Source organism: Mus caroli, unplaced genomic scaffold (assembly GCF_978045245.1).
Source record: "Mus caroli unplaced genomic scaffold, Mus_caroli_1 scaffold_7, whole genome shotgun sequence".
Classification (NCBI taxonomy): Eukaryota; Metazoa; Chordata; class Mammalia; order Rodentia; family Muridae; genus Mus; species Mus caroli.
In genome coordinates, this window is record NW_028227262.1 from 92,929,506 (window position 1) to 92,953,436 (window position 23,931).

At 39.4% G+C, this 23,931-nt stretch overlaps 1 protein-coding gene across 3 annotated transcripts in view; it reads right to left on the reverse strand.

The window, feature by feature from the left end:
* The window catches only part of Itprid1 (ITPR interacting domain containing 1), a 155,755-nt gene that overhangs the window by 12,435 nt on the left and 119,389 nt on the right, over positions 1–23,931 (reverse strand). For all 3 annotated transcript variants that reach the window (XM_085840597.1, XM_021165730.2, XM_085840598.1), the window contains exons 10-11: positions 2,791–2,873; positions 1,044–2,231 (exon numbers count right to left, since the gene is read on the reverse strand). In XM_085840597.1, coding sequence (XP_085696723.1) covers positions 1,044–2,231; positions 2,791–2,873 — 1,271 coding nt within the window. The remainder of the gene's footprint in view (positions 1–1,043; positions 2,232–2,790; positions 2,874–23,931) is intronic.

The window sequence follows — 23,931 nt, forward strand, 5'->3', positions numbered from 1 at the left end:
CAGACCAGTTTCTTCTTTTACAAAGGAGAGAGGAATTGCCACACACTAGAAACCCAATGAATATTTATGGCATCTAAGAAAGTGAATATTAGACGACACAGTATAAATTGTTTACAATAGACAGTCAGTACATTTTTTTTTTGTGTGGAATTAAAGGGTTGAAGGGTACACAAGGGCACTGGACCATGACACTTAGTAAGCCAGTTCCTCTGTACTGTCCATAAACAACTATAATCCTGTATCATCAACGCCCTTTACTTTTTGAATGTGAAATTTCAGATGTTATACTCTTAAAGCTTTACTTGATAGTTAGCCTGTAAGACCTAGACTTAAGAAAGACTTAAAAGGAACATTAGAAGGATTCATTGTAGACAAATTGATTAATCAGGGATTAGGCTGACATTACTCAGTGATCCATTACCCTAGTACTCACTTTCAAACCAGTTGCCAAAGGTTGATCAGAAGTCTCTTTATATAACACCAGAGGTTCAAGTAATACATCAATAATAAAAGTGACAAAAATTGATGACTAGTGTAATACCCTATCAATTAATATTAACTTGAGCTTTCTCCATGTTAAGTATTGCATTGAGTCTCTAAATATGTTGAGTGGTTTATTTCATCCCTACACAATTTTGTGATAATGGAATGGGTATATATGTACATATATGTAAATGCATTAAACCCAGGGCCGTATGCAAGTACTTAGCCACTGAGCTACATCCATAGTCCCCATCCCACTGTTTTTCATGACTGCCCTAGAGACTCTAAATAGCTCAGTCAAGATTATATAGCCTACTGGATTTAAAAGTCAGAATTCTCACCTATACTTACTTGGAGATGATACAGGTTAATTAATATTATAACCTTGAATGTATGAATTTATCTCATAAACTATAAAACACTCAACAAACATGACTAACACTTAAAAAAAGAGATATGCTCTGAGTTTTCTCTGCTATAAAGGAAGAAAAACACTATCTTTGTAGCATCAGAGTGTGGTTGCTGCATCTGCTATCCCAGTTTGTAGAGGAAACACTTACAGAACATAGGTCCCTCACAGTAGTGTCTTGGAGTATTTTCAATGTCTTCATGAACTGCACTTTAGGATCCTCTGCTTGTGAATACAGGGAATGCCTGCAAATAGAGGGTTCTGGGCCAGGGCTTTGCCTCCTCCATTGGCAGTTGGGGCAGTGATGACAGCAGACACAACAGTGGGCACGTGTGGTGTGGCAGAAGCCTGTTGGGGAGGTACTAGGAAAACCTGTATCCAAAGAGATGGATTTGGCGAGGGGCCGAGGCCCATGAATGAAGTCATTATGTGAAGGCCTGAGCTTGCATTCATGTGCATAAGTCTGAACAGCAACATCCTTGACCTGCCTTGTTTCTGTCTGCAGTTTTAGGTCTGTGGTATTAAGAGGGTCACATGGAGTGCATTCAAAAGCTGTTCCTTTATTATAGGTCCCTAGGTCTGCAACCCTCTGAGCAGCTGACACCAGATTGGAGGACATCTGGGTTGTCACAGACCAAGAGCTGGCAGCATTTGAGTCAGTGGGAACATGTCCAGGTGGCTTATCAAGGTGGGGAATTGATTTTTCAGAGGTTTGAACAAGGTCACCTTTATAGGGCATGGTTCCTCTGTGCTGGTGAGAGTGCTGTGCTGGCCTCTCCTGCACCAGTGAGCTTTGCTTGGTATCAGGGCAGACTTTGCTGTTGTCCTCTGTTTTGGTGATCTCAGAGTCCACATGATAGAAATTGTCTGGAGGCTGATCAATCCTGGATGACCTTGGTGACTCAAAGTGGTGCCTTTGTATCAGCATTTTTCCAGTACGCTTGTGGCCTACAGACCTATCTTCCTTTTCTGTGACATGAGTCACCAAGACCCCCATTGTGTTATTACATGTAGAAGTAGAAGTGTCCACAGGTCCAGCAACACTCTCTGGGTGTTCTCCCACCATGATGGTCTTGATGAGGGTCATATCTGGGTTGACTATTTCTGGTGGCTCTTCCATGGCCTTGAGTTGAAGCTCCTCCTCCACCACAGAAGCTGAAGCATTTTCTTCCAAGGTACTCCAATCTTGGCTCAACAAAGATGAGCTTGTCATGCTCTTGGATTTAGAGCCATATGACTCTTGCAGAGAGTCTTGCCGTGATGCTGAACTATGACTCTGATCCCTTGGTTTGCAACCTCTACAGACAGTAGGACTCTGGCTGCCTGTCATGGAAGATACCTGCAGGAGAAACCAACATGGAAAATGAATCAGGAAGTTAGGGCAGACCAGTGGCACAGAAGTCTTGAGCACAGGCAATAAACATGAAATTTTATCAGATTACTATGTCACCTAGCACCTCTTCCCTATGAACTTCAGCTCATTGTTTAGAAAAATCAAACCAAAGAGAGTCTATATCTATATCTATATCTATATCTATATCTATATCTATATCTATATCTATATCTATATCTATATCTATATCATCTATATCATCTATATCATCTATAACATCTATATCATCTATATATCTATACACCTATACATCTATATCTATCTATATCTATCTCTATATCTATCTCTATATCTATCTATCTATCTATCTATCTATCTATCTATCTATCTATCTATCTATCTATCCATAGCGTGTGGGCTTTAAAACTTTCCATTAGTGATGTGCACTTTAGATTTGTCATTACAAGTTCTTCAGGACTGAGTTTATAATTGGGGTGGAGTGGTTGATAGGACTTAGAGTGTTAAGTATCCAGTCAGGGCCCCATTCCATCCTCCTTGTACCTACCTGGAGGGGCTGGAGCTCTGGAAGCTCTTCTAAAAATCCACTGCTATCAGACTGACAGCTGTTTGTTCTGTCCACTCGAGTGCCTGTATGAAGAAAGAGACCTGGAGATTAGGGAAGTGAAATTTTCCTGCCCAGAAGACTGAGAGTAAACCTTCTCTATGCCTAGCACATTAGAGATCATGCATAGTCTGACCATGAATGACCCAATGGGAAACGTCCAAGGACATCTTACTTCAAGTGTCAGAAAGCTCATGTAAAACTGCATCTGCATCTTCCTGAACCTGTAAAAACATGGACCATTGGAAGAAATCACTTCTTAAATTATAATATGATTGATTGTGAGCTGAATTTTAACTAATGACAAAAGTACAGATGTCCCTAAGTATCACATTAATACAACAATACCTTCCTATGTAATATGTTTACACATATATATTATCTTTCCTTTGACTAAGTTTTAGCTACAAACTCTCTCCTAGCTTTCCCTGGCTCTAAATTTAAGACCACAAGGTCATGCCCATGTCCAGACTGTGACTTTTGTTCCCACAAAACACTGGGCAGGGTAGACAGAGAACAATGCTATGCAGACAGGCGAGGGTTTGCAGACATTATGTGCACATGTTGTGTTGTATTGTGTTGTGTTGTGTCTAGTTGAAAGAATAGGTACTTGATAGCAAGTCATTGCACTAAAGATTAAACTATGGCATTTTATTTTGAGGGGGAGTCTCATATATTCCATGCTGGCCTCAAATTCACCATGTAGCTAAGCCAAGGATGATCTTAAACATCTTTACCTCCTGTCTCTGCATCCTGAATGCTTAGACTATAAGTTTATACTATCCACTGTGCAGTATTGTGGATTAGATCCAGTACTTCATGCTTGCTAGGCCAATAATCTGTTAGATGTGTTTCACTCCAGTCCAAAGTATTGGATTTTTCTCTAGTAACACTTGCTTATACTAGAAGACATTGTCTTCTCTGGGAAAAAAGACAAAGAATACATCTGGAAGTTGGTGTTGAATCTCTCTCTCTCTGTCTCTCTCTCTCTGTCTCTCTCTCTCTGTGTCTGTCTCCATACATATACATATACATATATATATATATATATATATATATATATATATATATATATATCTTCTATCTATATATCTATGACACTCTTAGATATCTGGTGCCTAAGTGAGAAATATGTAATTTTCCATTGCTAACACATCTAACTATTGAAGAAAAGTTCAAAGATCATAGGCACTGCTTATGTTTTCCAGACCTAGCCTTGAGAATGCCTCTATTAACACCAATGCTTTCTCCATGTAGGGCTGTCTTCAGTCAGTCTTAATTTTATGTGTCTGAGTTGAAATGGTCTCAGAGGTGGTCCAGCAGCCCACATCAGCTCATTTGCCCTGAGGAAGAAAGACATTGATCTTCCTACAATTAGGAAGTTCAAACCTCATATTCTTCAATTCAGACTCAAGACATTTAAAAGCTAGAAACCAACAAAGAAAGGCATTTGGCACCTGAACCTGGTGGGATTGAGGAACTCAGTGGAAAATTTTGAAGGAATGGTTCTCTGATATAAATGTCACTTCTTGGTGTGTTTTTAAGGATGAAATATGGAAATCTTCACCCAAGAGCAATCTTAAAAGGACTTCTGCTCTTGGCAAGCTGAAGTAATAGGTACCAGAATTTCTCTACCTTCTGAAACAATTAAATACTGTACAAAACACATGAACAATGGTTTTTGTTTTGTTTGAAGACAGGGTGCAATCCAAGAGAGCAATTGTGGAGAAGCAGGCTCAGTGATGTGAGCACCATGATTACCCAGATTTCTGATGCTAGTTTACAAGACTCAGTATAAGGACAGAAACTCATGGAGAGTCTTGGAAGACACATTTAATGAAGGAAGTAGAGGTAAGACTCCAGCAAAACTGAGCCATCTAGGGTTTTCAGGACAGTGTGAGAAAAAAGGAAAGTCCCATGGAGAATGAGTTCTTGGTTCCCTCTTAAGCTATGCTCTAGCATAGGGGAGGAAACATCTGAAATAATTGAAGAAAATAGGACTCAAAATTCACCCAGGGCCAAGAAACTCCATAATTCATATAGCACATTGAAGGTATTGACTCGGAAGTGAGGAGTAAGTAGCCTGAGGACATTGTTCTGGTTCTTCATATTCTCTTAAAAGTAAGAGTCCACTATTAGATTCAGTGTATCTGATTTTATGTTGAAGTCCTTGATCCACTCAGACTTGAGCTTTGTGCAAAGTGACAAATATCGATCTATTTTCATTTTTCTACATATCAACTGCCAGTTAGGCCAGTACCCTTAATTGAAGATGCTTTATTTTTTTCCATTGTATATTTTTGATTTTGTCAAAGGTCAATTGTCCAAAAGTGTGTGGTTTTATTTCTGGGTCTTCAATTCTATTCCATTCATCAACGTGTCTGTCTCTGTACCAATACCGTGCCGCCTCTTCCTCCTCCTCTTCCTCCTCCTCCTCCTCCTTCTTTTTTTTATTATCATTATTGCTCGGTAGCTTGAGGTCAGGGATGGTGATTCCCCCAGAAGTTCTTTTATTGTTAAGAATTGTTTTTGCTATCCTGGGTTTTTTGTCTTTCCATATGAAATTGAGAATTGCTATTTTCATGTCTTTGAGGAATTGTGTTGGCATTTTGATGGGGATTGCATTGAATCTGTTGATTGCTTTTGGTAGGATGGCCATTTTTACTATGTTAATCCTACCAATCCATGAGCAGATGTGTGGTTCATTACACAGTTGAATACTATTCAGCTGTTAAGAATGAAGACATCATGAGTTTTGCAGGCAAATGGATGGAATTAGAAAATATTATCCTGAGTGAGGTATCTCAGACTCAAAAGGACATGCATTGTATAATACTCAGTAATAAGTGGATGTATTAGCCAAAAAGTACAAAATACTCAGAACTCAAGTAGATTAAGAAACCAAAGGGCCCAAGTAAGGATGTTTCAATCCGACTTTAGAGGGAGAATAAAATAATCACAGGGAGCAGGTGGAGGGAGGGAACTGGGTGGGGGAGGGGAGGGGAGAGGCAGAGGAAAAAGGGGAACATGATCAGGTATTGGTGGTGGTGGGGAACGATGAGTAAAACCCCAAGGGCCAGCAGAATGAATGGAAATATACAACCATGGAAGATGGGGAGTAGGTGGACCCTCTAGAATGTACCAGAGACCTGGGAGGTGAGAGACTTTCAAAACTCAAAGGGAGGGACCTTAGATGAAATGCTCAACAGTGGGGAGAAGGAACTTGTAGAATCCACCTCCAGTAGAAAGTCAGGGTACAAGCTGAAGGGTAGGTTTGCCATCCCACAGTCAAAACCTCTGACCCAGAATTGTTCCTATTTAAAAGAACTACAGGAACAAAAATGGAGAAGAGACTGAGGAAAAGAAGGTCCAGTGACCAGTCCAAATAGGGACCCATCATCTCAAGGAGAGGCTCCAGGGCCTCTCTTACTGATGCTATGATGTACTTAAAGCCAGAGGCCTTCCATGGCTGCCCTCTGAAAGGACCAACAAGGAGCTGACTGAGACAGAAGCAGATAGTTACACCCAACCAATGCTCTGAAGTCAGAGATCACTGTGGTTGAATTAAGGAAAGGCTGGAAGAAGTTGAGGAGGAGGGTGACCCCATAGGAAGACCAGTGACCTCAACAAACCTGGACCCCTGAGATCTCTCAGACACTGAGCCACCAGACAGGCAAATTACAGCAGCTGATATAAGGCCCCTGACACATCCAGCAGAGGACTGCCTGGTCTGGTCTCAATGACAGAAGACACACCTAACCCTTGAGAGACTTGAGGCTCCAGAGAATAGGCCTGGCAGAGTGTGGGGGCACATGGGGCTGCGTGTGGGGTGAGGATATCCTCTTGGAGATGGGGGAGGAGGAATGGGATGAGGAACAAATGGGAGGACAAAATGGGAGAAGGATAAGGACTGGAAAAGCTTAAAGATAATAATAATAATAATAATAATAATAATAATAATAATACTCCAATTCATCAGAGTATTTCCTGGTAGCTCAACTATGCCTCAGAAGTAAATTCAATAATAGCTTTTTAGGAATCCACCAATACTTACCACATGCAAAATTAAATCCATACCACTTAGCATCTACTACAAGATACCAGGTATGTCAAATGTGTGTCCACCCTCTTCAATTCATAGTTCCAAACCTATGGTCACATAGACTGCCCTTATGAAACTCTGGGTCGCACAACACAAGACAACAACAAAAAAGCAAGAATGTGGGAAAGATATTTGTAGGAAAGAGGGTGGGAGGGAGATAAGAGCAGGTGGGGAAGAGTAATCAAAATACATTATATACAGGAAAGAAATTGCCAATGAAGGAATATAATTAACTATAAAAGAAGCAGGTAAATGTGACCCAAACGGGACGGCAAAACACCAGCAAATGAAAACAAATAAAGAATTGATCCCGATGTTAGAATGATCAGACAAGGACATTAAAACACTTATGACTATATGCCATATGGCCAAGGAATATGATGAAATGTGTTAAGTGCAGACATTGATGCTGTGTGTGTGTGTGTGTCTGTTTAAAGACCCGAATCAAACTAAAGATGATGAAAACTATACTGCTTATGATAGTTTATAATGGATAAGATTAAAAGCAAATGAAGGATTATGTAATAAAAACAACTAATGAAAAAAAGACATAACTTATAGAAATGATCCCAAATCAAATTTGCATATGGAAAACAAGAATTTAAGTGATGGAAATCACACCAATATACGGTGCCACCTCTCTGAGTGAATAGATATTTTAATAACTGGAAAACTCCAAAGAGCATGGAGAACACATGAAGTGTTTGACAGAAACAATCCCTCTCCCCCCCCCCCCCCCCCCCCGGCATACAGATGTTAACAAAAATGATAATAATATAGCAATGGGCTTATTACAAAAACCCTTTGAATCTATGAAAATAAGTATTATTATAACATAGAGCAGGTTATATGGAAAAAGCCAATCAAGTAAACACCCAAGTATAACATTCAATTTTTATAGAACATTTAAGACTAGTAATAGAATATTTGTTGTTAACTATCAATGAAAATAATAAATATTTATTATTTATTATTAGAGATTTATTTTATGATACTTAATTTGTGTCACATATTTAAGACCTGGTTTATCTTGTGAAAATCAAATTCAACCAGCATTAGAACTTGTCAGCTGAACATAGACAACATGAAAGGCAAGTGGGGTAATTTTCAGGGTTAAAGGTTTTAGTGGAGAGAGGGAGAATGGGGAGAGAAGAGGGTAGGGCATGAGCTAGCCAAAGGGATATGAAGATGCCTAGTGCATCCACTCTTTCAGTTCAAAATGTAATATACATTACATTTACAACATACAATGCACTAATTCAAAAGTGTGTTATAAAGAAGAGGAGTTTGAACAGAAGTGCCTTTCTGGGTGGAAAACGCTGCTTCAAGATGACATTAGTTCTTAACTGGACATTTCAGTGTTGGGCACAAGGTACCTTTCTAGATGTCTTATTGGACAGATGCCCTAGAGTTACAAAACAAAACAAAACAAAACAAAACAAAACAAAACAACCTGTGAGCTATTACTATTGCTATTGGTTGGCCATTACAACTAGATGGTAAGTCCCTATTGATGAAGACACTCACTGTGAATGTAGGACAAATAGAATTTGATTTGTACTGATCTGAAAACTCTCTCCCTGATAGTTAGCTGACATAGTGGCAGAAGGTGAAATGTAGGTTGGTGGAAGAGAAAAAACATCAGTGGTCTTTTCAAATGTGGACCCTACATGATTTCATACTGACTTGCTGGGCAAGATGTGCCCATTGGAGCAATAGAGGCATGATGATTGGGTAAGCCATCTCTTTTTTTTTTTATTGGATCTGGGGCCTGCTCCACAGGACGTGTTTTATGCCTCAAACTGTAAATCTGGTAAAAAAAAAAAATCCATGATGAGAGGAGTCATAGGGCCTAAGAGGAAAAACTTACTAGTGTTGCTTGGCTAAATGGTCGTGTTGTCAAATTATTTTCTTATGTTTATTTCCACAGATTTGTCTTGCTTGGTTAAGAGCTGATGCAGAGACACATAAGTGGTCAAAATGCCAAGTGTAAGTCACCATGAGTGTTCAGCTCTGGACGAATCATCTATATTAACCTATGCCCTCCCCACTCCCCATAGTATTGAGGCTCAGGGAACATCATGGAAGAAGGAACAAAAAGAATGTAAGAGCTGGTAAGATTTAGAGCTGTGGAACGCTCACTTCTGCATTACTATTGCAACTGTCAACCATAGCAGTGGTTACCCACACAAGATCCGGGCTGTCAAATGTTCAGCATGAATGAGAAGAGCTATTTGACAACCAATGGCTGCTGAGGGAAGAAGAGTCACTCTTCTTTGTGGATGTGCCCTATAGGTAGGTTACTACGTATGTCTTAATGGATAGTTCTACACCTGTCTGCATGTGGGCAGCATTAGTTGGACTCAGGGAGTTTCTAACAACAACAAAAGAAATGAGATGGGGGTGGATCCGAGGGAACACTGAAGAGAGGTGGTGAATGAATAGGATCGAAATGCATTGCATAGATGTATGAAATTTCAAGGAGTAATAAAATAAAAATATTATTTTAAAAAACTTCTTCAGGTAGCTGGGTGTGGTGGAGCACGCCTTTAATCCCAGCACTTGGGAGGCAGAGGCAGGAGGAGTTCTGGGTTCAAGGCCAGCCTGGTCTACAAAGTGAGTTCCAGGACAGCCAGGGCTATACAGAGAAACCCTGTCTTGAAAAAACAAACAAACAAACAAACAAAACAAAACAAAACAACTTCTCCAGGTACTTTTGAAGTTAGGAAGTAAATCATCTACTTTGTAATTTATGTAATTTTTGTAAATTATGTGATAATTGTTATAACAACAGTGTAAAAGCTTTGTGTAGATTTTCTAATATTTTTCACACAATGCCCCGACTACTTTATGTAGAGCCCATCTACTCAACAGGTAAGTGAGCAGACCATCTCTGAACACTTTCTACATGAGCTTCCTACTTCAAGCTACCGTATGTGCTTTAGGTCCCCGGACAGCCTGTTTCACCCCAGGAGGAACTGACTGTAGATATTCAGTAAGCAGGACTAACTTCCACATCTCCTTCATCACCCCTGGCCTATAGCATTAAGAGAGAAAATTCCTAAGTAAGAGGATTTAAGACTCAGGGGAGGGAAGGCAAAACAGGATATGGAGCCACTTGCTTTAGTGAAGTGTTTCAGGCATCACCAGGACACCATTGCTACTCACTTTTCCAGAACAATTTTCAAGATTCTTGTTCTGGAACAGGAGCCATCAGTGTGATGTATGATGGCTGATGGCTGCTATTATCCTTGCCATGCTCAGAGGAAGCAATGTATTCTAAGCCAAAATCTGTCCATAAACTGGTTAGTTTCTAACAACCTGATCCAAATGGAAATACTTTTGGTCCTGAGATCTGTAGGTAACTGCTTTCATGGAACTCCATCCCACAGAACAGTAAAAACTGCAGCTACTCAAATCTCTCACACAAAATACTACAATATTTGCATGTGACATATTCACAACTGTCCTTCTGTCTTAAATCATCTTGGATTACTTAAAATACCTACTATAACTTAAATGGTATATAAAAGTTGCTTAAGGAATAGCAAAGATAAAAGTCTACATCTTTCATCTCTTCAACATATTTGTAATAGCTACAGTCCAAGACTTGCAGATAGATGAAGCTTTTCTGAGTAGGAGGACTTACTGTAGACAGCTACAGGCACAATGCCATGTGCCTCTACACTGCAGGAGTCATTTGTTCTGAAGGGTGTGTATTTGTGGTATTGACAACAGTTACATTTCATTAACTGTATTCCTGTAAATGACACACAATTGTTAAATCTCACTCAAGTGATATCTCTCAAATTTAATTAAATTTAACAAAAGACCAACCCGAGATTTCCCTTTCATGGTGTGACTGAACAACAGAGTTGGGCATGATGCTCTCAAGAAGAGGATTTTCGGTTTTTGTTTGCTTTAGAAGTCAAATGTGTACATCCTGAATCATTCTAAGAGACTTAAGAAACATGTTGGGCAATTTACAGATGGCTTAGTTTCTTTAGGAGACTAAGATCTCTGCCCCTTATAAAGCGTTTTCAGGGACTACCAACAGCTAAGTTCTCGATTTCCTCATTTTAAACTTCCCCTTAGGGCTGTAGTAGTTAAAAGAGATAAAGTATGCGAAATCACCTAGTCTGGGATAGCTATGATGGATTATTAAGCAAACAGACAGATACAAATGAGTATCATTTATCACTGCTACCCCCTCAAGGTAACACCCAGGCAGGAGGGCTTGACTTCCGGTACAAGAACATGGCATTTGAAAAGTAAAGGAAGTAGCGCTATCTCAGGGGGCCATCCCACCCAGTCCCTGAAGCCTGCCAGACCATGCCTAGGAGAACTGGAGCTTATGCCAGTGGACCTCTTCTGGGACCCTTCTCCCAAGGAGCTTTGGTCCACTCTGCTAAGTGGAGGCCTTGTTTTGTTTTTATTTTTGGTTTTGTTTTTTGTCCACCTTGCTTCCTGAAGGTTTTTTTTTTTCTTTTAGAAAGATTTTATCATACAAACTTCCCCTCTCATTGGTCCCTGTTCTAAACCAAAACTAGATAAATGACACCCCTCACCACCCAAACCTCTGATAGTTCACCAGCTCTGACTATCCCATGGCTCCTAGAGGCTAAACTCACAATATATTTAGCTAACATGATATTAGAATACCCAACTGACTCATCTGGCAGATTTATAGCCACATCTATCAGCTTTGGATTCTGTCTCTCCTATGAAGGAACTGTTGTTATTCTCTTATATTGGGCTTCTGATGAGTGAGGTTAATGCCCAATAGTATATGTGTAATTCTATGAACACGTAAATATCTTGTCTAAGTACAGGTAAGTTCTTCCCAAGGAACATCATTTTAACTATTATAATTCAGTCTCACTGTTTACACAATTCATGAATGTGATGGATAGCATTGATAGCAATTAGAAATTAACTTCTACAGTGCACAACTGCCTTCTAGAATTTAGATTTTACTATTTCAGCTGGGTGAGCCCTGCCTTCAAACTCGACCTTTGTACTGAGATAACAGGCCTACCCAAGGGAAAGATGCCGTAGGCATTTTGTCAAAGTAACCACCAGATGGCAGCATTACACCAACCACGGAGGTTAGCCAGGGCTCTGCCAAGACCTTCCAATTGAAGAAGCCTTCTCTCTGGACTGTGTCAATAGTAAAAGCACCTGAGTTGCATTGAAAATAGTCTTTGTGTAGAGCATCTCAGGAACCAAAAGAGGGGAAGGAGTTGAAATGTAAATTGTAAAGAGATGAAAAGAAACAGGGTATATAGGGACAAGGAACATGAAGAAATACAGAATAAGAAAACATGGTCCAACCTTGAACTTTGGGGTTAACCATCTACATAAATAGATTCGATATTACCTATCTAATTGCCAAGTGTCTCTCTCATTCATTGTCACAGGGTAGAAAGTCTGTGACCTCTCAGTGGTAAGGCTGAGTCACATGTCTTAGGACTTGTGTGGACTTACAGATGAGTCAAAAGCAAACGGCTCCAGGAGCGGGTTGGAACCTGAGATGAACAGCGGCAGCTTTGCCCAATAGGAAGCAGTGAGGATTGTTTGGACAGGAGTGGCTATCACAGAGGCATTTTTCGAATGTCATTTCAAATACTTCAGAACATCTTTATGGTTTTGTCTTCAGATCCCCGCATAAGTCAAAATGGGGTTACCGATTGGGTACCGTGGGGGACCTTCTAGAGCCTTCCTTATTAGCTATCATCCAGCTACTTTACACATTCTGCTAACAGGGAACTACTCACATGTCAGAAAATATCCAACTTTTAGACAGTGCATCTGTGATAGCAAGATCTGTAGCACTTTTTATTGTCTGGTTACCCAGGCCATGTCTAAGGCTCTTGTCTGAAAACAGCTCCCTGGTTTCCTAGACATTTCTCCTCACCTGAAGGCCCACTGAAGTCCACTCTCATGGGACATGGTTTGCAGGTCACTTATTCTTTGTACTTTTGAATAAGCTCTCGCAAAATTTGCTCTAAGATCAAGCCTCCAAATCTCGTTTCGGGAGCTGAGATGCTGTCTGGCCAGTATGGGACAGAGAAGAGTAGAAGAGCTTTCTTCTCTCTGCCTAGTTCAGTTTCACACACACACACACACACAGCTTCCTGTTACCTCAGATCAGTCTGAACTGTGTTTCCAGCATTGGGTTCTTCTGAGATCTGTTCTTGTTTTAAAACCCAGATGAATGATGCAGTTTGCATTCTTGTCTAAGTTTTGTGTTGGCTCCAAAGCGTTCAAGGTTCGTTCTGTCAATGATAGCTTGACTTCCATTGGAAACATTTCTGTGTCATCTCTGGCTTCCCACACATTTGTGCTGTGAGTCAACTCCTTGCTAATGCAGTGAAAAGTGCAGGGCACAGAGGCAGGGCTACAGATGTTCCTGTGGGACCCTTCATCCCTAGAATGTGCACTGGGTCCCCTCAGGTCTTCTACTGCCCTAGATGCTATGTAGTGTCAGCAAAGATGACTGCTCTCCTGACCTCAGGTTTGATGCCAGATATGCATGAAGAAGAGATAGTATGTTCATGGGTTTTGAAAAACCTATCTGAAACATGTCAATGCCTTCACTCATGCCAGAAGTTCTAGAGAGTTCATTTTTTCCGATAGAGGATTTCTGCAGCACACTTGAGAGTGCCCATGAGCCCTCAGCTGATGCTTTGCAAGCTCTCAAAGCTGTGAATTTTTCCCTTTCCTTGTTCTATTATTCCAGGTTTAGCGGTTTCTCCTCCACTCTTCAGTCAGAATAGCTACATTTCTTAGTCACTGGAAAAAAAGTACTTCTCTAAAAATAAATTTATTTGGCTTGATACAATTAAGTATTAATTAATTCACTATTATAAAAACAGTACACAATGGTGAAGACAATTTAGATGAAAAATATCTTTATCTAATCATGTGGGAAGACAAGTATTTCTATATATATCTGTGTATTCTAGCCCAGTGCACTTTCATTGAGCTCCTGTGAACCCGTATACATTAACAAAGTAGTACTACCCACTTTGTACCCTCCTTCTGTTTAAGTAGTACATTATGAATATTTTATAGTCAATCCCTAAGGTGTGTGTGTGTGTGTGCATGTGTAAGCATTTGTATTGTCTCTAAATAAAGTCCTCTTTTTTATGTTCTTTAGAAACTTGGAAAGACAACTTTTAGTTTCCTAGTAGTTTAATGTTTTGTGAATTATTCTTGAATTAATGACATCTTAAAATTTTACTATTTTGCCCAGCAACAAATTCTGTAAGCTACAACAATGGCTTGCCTTCAAGATATACCCTCTGGTGCAATAGTAGCACAGATGTTATGGGAATAACCAACAACTTCTTTATTAGATTTAGACACACTCCATGATATGGAAACTGTGTCTGATATTGTCAAGAACCTGAGAATAGATAGGTTATGGGCATAAAACGAAGTATTATTCTGCTAAGTGAACATCATAGAAATAAAATAACTCCTAATAACATGTTGTTATACTGGATCAGCGCATGGCTCATCTATCCTCTCAGAAGCTTTTTCTGACACTAGATACTAACTAACACCCACAACTGGACAATGTACAGCAAGTGAGAAACTTTGAAATGCTGAGCCTTAAATGGCACCTTTGTATCAAACTCCATCACTCAATGCTCAGGGATCTACATGAAAGAGGAAGCATAAAGATTGTAGAAGCCAAGGTTGATGAACCCTCTTGACTCCAAAGAGGTAGCAGGTTCTAGACACAATAGGGCTGATTCACATATAAACTCATAGAGACTGTGACATCATGCACAAGGCCTGCACATAGTCAAGCCAGACAAAATCTTGGCACCAAGAAAGGGAAGTAAGTGGCCACAAGGTCTTACAAGGAATTATTTGCACAGTGACAGCTTCCAGGGGTGGCGGGGGGGGGTATAGTTTTCTTCAATGTAGTCACAAAGAATATATCAATTACATTCCTAGGGAAGAATGTGTGGTCAGTATTTTGCTTTTACAGAGAAAGGGAGGAGGGAAGGAGGGAGGAAGGGAGGGAGGGAGGAGGAGGGAGAATTTGAAGATATGAAGTTGGGGAAGGGAGGGGAGAGGAGCAAAGATGTCAGAGGAGTTAGGGGAGGAAAAAGAATATGATCAAACTATATTGTATAAGAAGTTATTTAAAAATAAAAGTTAAAATAAAAATTAAAGCTCATCTTCCATTGATGATATCAAATACCAAACAATTGAAAGTATTGACTATGCTCCTAGTTCATTGACAATTTTCCATCAGCTGTTCAACTTTCTATGGTATATTCTATGATTTCAGACATAGTCATTGATACTTTTGGCATTTTCTCTTTGGGAAATACTCATGGTCATGGGTATGACATTAGTGGAGCTGAAGGTCTTTGAACAACACCTTACCATCCCCTCACACAGGCTGCCCTCTTTCGGTGGACCTTGGCCTTATCTTTATTCAGAAACTGTTGTCTTCCATCTGAGCTTTAGCTTATATGAATTATTGCATCATATGTTCACTTTAAAACACAGCTAACACAACTCTACACATCTTCTGTCATCTGAGGAAATGGTTTCCTGATATGTAACTGAGTAAACACAGCCTTCTCCATGGAGGCCTTCAGATTCTCATTCTATTTCTACATAGTTACAGTATATTGCTTTCTCTGCTTGTTTTCTTTAAAGAATGTCATGTCCCTTGAAAACTGTTAAAAAGAACTCTTGAGAGTAATCATGCCAAGGAGTGACCCAGTATGTCTGCCCCTTCTCTTCCTTCCTCCACAGGATATACCTCTGCCTAGAGGGGGTCAAGAGGCCAACGGAGTGTGAACTTAGTGAAATGAATATTCCAGGAACAGTTAGCCACACAGGACCTTGAAATAAAGCAAGTTACAATTTCAGTCTAGATAAATATTCTGAAAATAGAATAGTATATGAATTTATTCCTTAAACAGTATCTTCTTTGTCTGTGTACACTTATTCTTTCTTTTCTTTTTTAAATTAGCCATTGCTTCAATAAAAACAAAGAGACCAGATCCAATTTTGAGTAGTATGTCTGATTCATTGTCCTGGAGAATTTGATATAATGATAAATTTTAATTTAGATCTGGGTTTATTCCATATTCCAAAACAGAGGGATAGGAGTTCCCAGGACTAAATAAATAGTGAATTAAAAATCCAAATAACATGATACTATGAAATTTTAAGTTTTCTCTTGTCTAAATAGCATCATTAGTTGGAATTTTAATCTCTATAATGCTCACCTAACATAGTTCTTCTCTTGTGAAGCAGACTGGGAGATGCTATCGTTCAAGTCAATTAGTTGTTTGGCAAGTTATTTGTTAATAATTCAAATAGTAAGAAGAATTATTCCTCTTATATGGCATTGCAGTTCATCAAAAGCAAAAATTCAAAATAGAAAAGAGAGAAAAAAGAATTGTAAAGCTAAAGAACTAATTCTTTTAAACTGTTTCTTTTAGGCTGTTTCTTTGGCATGATGTTTGTTGTTTGTTTGTTTGTTTGTTTTTTGACATGCAGGGACTCTGTGTTTGATTCCTGGCACCTCATAAGTGAATAAAGACTTACCAAGTTTATGATGTCTTCTATAGCTGCGCTCCCTCTCCCACTTGCAGCTGAATGGGAGCAGAAGGCTTCCTCCAGAGGCCAACTGTCCTTACTCACTCTCTACTCAACCTTCCATGCCCATGTCTTCATCCATTCATGATACTTTATGTACTGCCTTGTGTTCTAGTCTTTACTTGGTGTTCAGACAATGGGAGATGCCCATAGGCTAGGAGATTTAAGGACAGGAAGAATTGCCTAGACTGTGTTCACTGCCTTCTTCTCCAGGATGCCTTTAGAAAACAGCTGTGCATTTATCAAAAGAGCTCCTATGGGTCTCTCTTCGAAAGGCAATTTATAGGCTTCCTCTGGTCTTGTAGACATGAGGATGGTAATGGTGATCTCACAAGCCTCCAGGTGCCCCATTTCTGAGTGGTTCCCTGAATCTCACTTTAGCTAAAGACCCCCTTTCAAAACACTTTTCATTTGATGCCCTTTGAATATTTTTCTTGACTGAATGTTATGTCTAGAAAAGCAACCAGAAAAATCTAGAATTAATCTCATGTTCAATAAACATGTTTGAGATTTTAGGGACTTCAACTCACATAGGCTTAGAGGAAAGGCAGGCAGAGGGCTGGAGCATTACCTTCTGTATCTAAATATGTAATCCTTTCATCTCTACCTTACACACTGTCTTAGACATTGTGACCACAGCAACTCATATAAAAGACACTATTTAATTAGGATTGGCTTACAGTTCAGAGGTTTAGTCCATTATTGTCATGGTGGGAAGTATGGTGGCATGCAAACAGATATGGTGCTGGAGAGTATCTGAGAGTTCTACATTTGGATGCACAGCAGCTGGAAGAGTGAAAAACACTAGGTCTTTCTTGAGCTTCTGAGACCTCAAAAAGCCCACTCCCTGTGACACACTTTCTCCAACAATGCTACATCTATCCCAACAAGGCCACATCTCCCACTAGTGCCAGTCCCTAGCATCCTATAGGGCCTTTTTCATTCAAACTACCACATGCACCTATTTTTATTCTGGTAATTCTTAAAAGAATGTCTTTCATGTTACATTTTCTTACACTACTGATATTCCCAGTCACTTTTAGTTCAGATAAAATGTACTTGTATGTTATTGGTTACTTATGGAACAGTTACCACTTGTTGACTGAATACTCTGTAGGACCTGAGTGGACAGAGAAGCAAAATGAAAGGCAGTGAAGCCATCACGGAGTGTACCCAGTGTAGAAGCTACAGTTCTAGGGTAAAATAGATGCAGTGGATGTGCTGTATGGGAATATCTGATATGGTGAAAGGATGTACTTCTGCTTTGTATCTATGTTTCCAGACTATTTCCAAGTATCCTGGTTGGCTTTTTGTCAACTTGACATAAGATATTGTGAACTGGGTAAAGGAACCTTAGTTGAGAAACATTGGCCCATGGGGCATTTTCTTCATTGATACTTGATGTGGAGGGACCTAGTCCACCATGGGTAGTGCAATCCATGGGCAGCTGGACCTTAGTAATATAAGAAATCAGACTAAGCAAGCCATGAGGAGTGAGCCAGTAAGCATCCACAAAAAAGCAGGTTCAGCCACTGCATTTTCCCCGTGACAGCCATATTATCAACAGAAGCACAATATAGGAAGGACAGTCATCAGCCTGAAACAAGCAAAACTTGAACAAAATGTACTAGCGAAGTATCTAGTAGGAGCAGCCCAGCTAGAACAATGTACAATTCAGCTAGAACAATGCACAGCCCAGCTAGAACAATGTACAGTGGGATTGGAACCTGAAGCACACGGTAGCCAATGGTGCAAAGGGTTGAACTTCAGGTAAGCACTGTAAGCATCTTTAGCTTCACAGAATAGGTTATATTTTCTAGATGATGCTCTGAGGCTCTTTTCTGGACTTTGCACTTACACAAGGAGAACTAGAAGAAGCAAGCACTGTAGCAGATTTTGAGATTGAATTCTTTTTTTCCCCCCCTTGGCAGAACATGTTTTTGCCAAGTTTACAACCCACTTGAACTTCTGTCTGTTCTTTGATTTTAGAATCAAGTTGGTTTTCTTGTAACATTGAAAAGAAAACATAGATTTCAATCCAGTTTTAAAACAAAGTCTTAACTGAAGTTTTTTTTATCATTACTACTACTAACAAATAAAATCTCTTAGCATCTACTGCAGCTGGATTAAATATATTCTTTAATTTCAGTTTGAATTCTGAAAAGGTCTTAGAGGCTGTATTTGGTCCAAGTACTGATTCTTCATTCAATCCTGCAGATGACTGAGAGGTAGAACTTGGTAAATACCTAAAGACTGGTAGAACTTAGCAACTCTGCTTTTATCCTAGCCCTCCTCTCCCTTTAGCTTTGATCAAACCCCATACTATTCCCACAGGCATGTAATATGATTTAATAAGTATTAATCTCCCACAGGTAACCCACCTTTTCCAAGACTAGAAATGGCAAACAACTAATTACAGGGACACTATAATCTGCAGATGGCCAACCGGCAGCATGTATAATGTTGATCTCGATCCCCACAGCTGTCCCTACAAGTCCTGACCTCCATTTTCCAGTGAGAATAGATCCTTCCAGGTAGATCAGTCTATGAGGAAAGGACAACCGCATTATATGATCGTGGTTGTCCTTTTTGGGAACCACAGTCCTGATAAGTAAATGCCTTGCAAAGAAGATCACCCTCTGGAGTACCCCTCACAGCTCAATTAGGTGCCTACCCTGAAGAGAGATTTCCCCAAGCATCATGGAGCAATGTCAATGTCTTGACACCGAGAAGACTCTGAGAAGAACTTAGGTATTGATTAAACTAACCTTGGTTTGGTCATTTACACGTCTTGCCATCTTCCTGATTTTTTTTCTGATTTATAGCTGACACTTGTGTCAGTTCCCCCTCAAGAAAGGAAGAGACTGATTTCCCTGCATTCCCTGCTTACCACACTAAAAATTAAGTTCCTATCTTCCTCCGTTATCTTTTCTTTGACTTCTGGAGTGAGTGACAAGGCTTGATGTATTGGATCCTAGACCTATACGCTAGGAATCCAGTATTAGAGGGTTTTCCTTTGATAAAATAACTTTATAAATAAAATGTTTAGAGACATTTTAAGAAAAGCTTGCTTTAGGTTTTTAACTTAAAAAAAGAAATTTGCTTTATCTAAGGACCTACTTGAGGCCCACTTTTGAGTATTTGGCACACACAATCCAGCACAGAAGTAAATGCTGTCCAGGAAGACAGAATGCTGTTGTGTAATGGATTTGCCAGTCAGCAGAGTCAGAGATAGTTTACACAGACTAAGCCATGGTCATAGATTTTTAGCACCTGCATTGCAATCCCACTGCAGCGAGGACAAGCAGGAATCTGTTTTAGAAACTTTAGCTCAAAGGCTTCTCTAGCAAATCTAGCTTCTCTAAAGAGATGGGCACTTGGGAGCTTTTGTAATAGACATGAATCATCAAAGAAATAGTCTCATCCAAAGATGTGTGGAACTTGGGTGTTAAAAGTTTGTGGCACCCAGATGTCTAACATTGCTCCCCAACTCCCACTGCAAATGCTGATGCTGGTTCTTTCAGGGTCCCACTTCAGGGATCCATGAATATAGAGTGGAAACACTTGCTGTCTTTGGTATCTAACATACAAGACTCAAGTTTGATCAGTTATGAAAAGCTAGATATTGAAAAACTCACTCATAACAATCACTTTCTCTGGTAAGTCCATTACTGAGTCATTGGTTTTTATTTACATTCTAATTATAGCAGGGTTCTAGACCTACTGAGGTTATAGAATGATCACAGGAGCTTCTGCTCCAGGTGGAATGATCACAGGATCTCCCCACTCCAGGAAGTTCTTTCTAAAAGATGACAATGCTCTAAGAAATAAGTTAAATGATAAACAGATTTCATAGGGACAGGGCTCACCTACCACATTTAAATCCCTCTCTCTGGGTTCCCTACAGTGTTTACAGCCTCACCATAGTACCAAGGAGCAGTTTGTTAGTAAGGAAAGATAGTTACTTGAAATGTAAGTAATAAGGAGATTTGAAGAAGACACAGTGTAATTAGTAACAAACTGTTAACTCTTCTAAATTGAGGAAATGCCAGTGATTTGTGTTTGTAAGTAAAGTAAGATTCTCAAAACATTATCACAGATTGTACACTGACCAGCGGCTTAACAGAAAACTTAGGCTTTTTTGTAAAGCCCAACACACTACTTCTACTGTCCATGCCTGGTCAAGCAATTGCTACTAACAACAAATTTTGTACTAGCTAAAAATGAAAGTCTATATACTTACACATACTTTCCCTCTAGGAATTAAGAATTTCCCTTTTAAAATAATTTGTTACTTTACTTTGCTTAAGACATTACTTACAAGATTTACTTTGCTCAAGACATTACATTAACAATCATTAAAGATGATGTCACACCTTTTTCCAAAAAAAAAAAATATGGCATGGGAAAATTTACTCGTTACTTTCAAGATAAATAAATAAATACTACAATGGTACCTAGTTATCTATGGTTTTGAATTTTTTATTTCCAATTCTCACAGTCAATTTTAGGTCTAAACATACAGTAGAACACAAAACGATATTTTGAAGGCTAGGAGTGAGACAGAAAGAAGGGGAGCATAATCCTGAAAGTTTTATTATAATATATTGTGGTTTGTTATTTTATTTTCCAATTTATATAATAAAATTTATAATGGATATATATACATAGTGGTTTGAATGACAAATGCCCCCATAAACTACCCATGTAGTTGGAAACTTGGACCTTGCTTTGTGGTGCCTGTTTGTGGAGATTATGGCACCTTTAGGAGGTGGAGCCTTGCTGGAGGAAACAAATCACTGTGGGTGGGCTCCGAGAGTTCATAGCTTTTCCCATCCTCCTGGTCACATTCTTCTGTGAATGGTTGGAGATAAAATCTCTCACCTTCCTGCCCTGGCTGCCTAGTGCCACATTCTCTGTCATTAGAGATGGCCTCTCTACATCTGTAAACCAGAATAAACTCTATCTTCCATAAGTTCCTTTGGGCATGGTGTTTAATCACAGCAGCAGAAGGGTAACTACTAGAGTATATAAAGGAAATGAGGCCTCCATTAAATGTCTTAATCTCTCCCACAGATGAGAGGGGGGATGCTATACTGGTCATGTGCAGTTTTCATCTTTGACATATCTCAGCGCATCAAAAACTCAATCCAGAGGTCTGAGGGATGCGAGCACATAACAGAGCCCCCAAGTCAGGGGTCTCACCTTGTTTCTAACATAGGTAAATGCAGACAACAGTGGCATTCTGTGTTCCCTCCTCAGGAGATCTCTCTGAACTACCTGTGCCATCATCAATTCCCATGCCAGAGCACCAAGTTTCTGTTGTCATGTTTTATAACACTTAAAAACATCTGAAATTACCTTAATTGATTTCATAAGTTCAGTGTGTATTAGGAATTATCCAAGGTCACAGGTATACATTATTGAAGAAAATTAATGTACTCATGAAGTTCATAGACCTGTGAGATGTTTGTCTTTTTGTAGAGATCTGATTTGTCTTTGTCTTAGTTCTGGGAATTTCAGGAGGGTTCAATAAATATTTGTTAACCACTAGGATGAATATAAATGTGAAATGCAGAATGAAGTTATTTTTTTAAAATAAGTGATGGACGAGTAAAGTCATGGATCTTGGAGGAGAAGAACAACTCTATTAAAGCAGTGTGCTTCCTAATTATACTCTAAATGCTTCTTGTTATACTCACAGACAAGTGTAGTCGTTACCCATTATCAAGGAAATTTCTCTTTGCAGCAGACAGAAATCATATGCAAAACTACAATCAATCAAAACGCAGACTTGTGCATCCCAGTCCCAGTGGATATAGCCACAAAGCAACTCCTACACCAAAGGCCCAGGGGGCATTGCAGAAAAGCGGTGGAAAGACGGTAAGAGCTAGAGGATCAGGGAGTTCGCTGTGAGATTCAGTTTTCTAGCAATGTCAGGATCTATGTCCCTGAAGTCTTGCCAATATGAGCCTAACAAGGAAAACAACAACAAGCATGCTAATGTGGATGTTGGAAAACCTAGGAGGCCTCAACTTTACACAAAGAACTATAGGCAGCTAAGGAAGACCAGATGGCAAAATTAATCTTCCCCTGAAAAGAGGATACCATTTAGTTGTCCAATACCAAATGGTCAGCCCTGAAAACATACATAGAAGTGATACAATACAGACTGAGAAAGCTATATGTAGGACTATGTGTATGTACATGTGTGTAAAAATGAATGGAAAACAGAGGCCATGACTTTGAGAGAGAACAAAGAAGGGTACATGACAGGGTATAGAGGGAGGAAAAGGATGGGAGAAATGATGTGGTAATATCATAATATCACATATTAAAAGAAAAAAGCCATGGTACTAAATTGAATATCACTCCACTTTCATCCCTAAGAACCTACACCAAGCAACAGTGATTTGTTCCACCCCTTGAAACATAGTTTTATTGGGAAGCACACTACTCTTCCATATTTTGCTGTATAAGATGATATCACATGTTGTACACTTATTTTAAGCATTATATGGTTTAGACTAAACAACAACTTAGTACTTCATGTTCCCTGAGGTCAAAGACAAAGGTAACACAGTGAAGAGGTCCACAAAAGATCATACTATTTGTATTAGCTGCTTTTCCTATGGCAATCCCCTTAACTCCTCTGAGCCAAAACTCAGCATCAGGAAAGGTATATAATCTTGACTTCAATGACACATGTGACAAAAAGTCAGAAGGGAAGCACAAAAGTACTAGAAAACTGTAAGGAGCACAAGTGCCATGAGTGTGCTTCTACTCTAAGTAGTGGAGAGAATTCCAACGGAGGTCTGCACTGCAGAGACGCCTTTCAAACCCAAAAGGCAGAGTGCTGTTGAGTATACAGCACAAATATAAACATAACCACAGGATTTGGCTTCAGAGTGAAATACAACAGACTGCTCATCATATGGGGATTTAAAGGAAAGGTGCCCTTAAACAAGAATATCTTTCCTTCTGGTGTATCTTGCCACCAGATATTCTACAAGTAGAAAACTTCATATCCATAATCCAGTAACAATCAGGTATTTATAATAAACACATGCCCGGACTGAAGCATAATTAGATAAATTACTTTATAATGAAACGAATATAGAGTAGAGTGAGCATACATTTTCCCCCCATGGTTGTGCACATGGTCAGGAAAGCATTAAAAGATTTCAGTTGCTCCCTCTACATAACTTTGAGATATTGAACACAAAGGAAGTGAAGGCAAGAGATGAACCTTCAGATAGACTGTTGAAGATGTGAACCAATAAGACAGTGCTATACCAAAGGGTGCTAAGATTATTTGTTCAAGACAACTAAGAAAATCTACT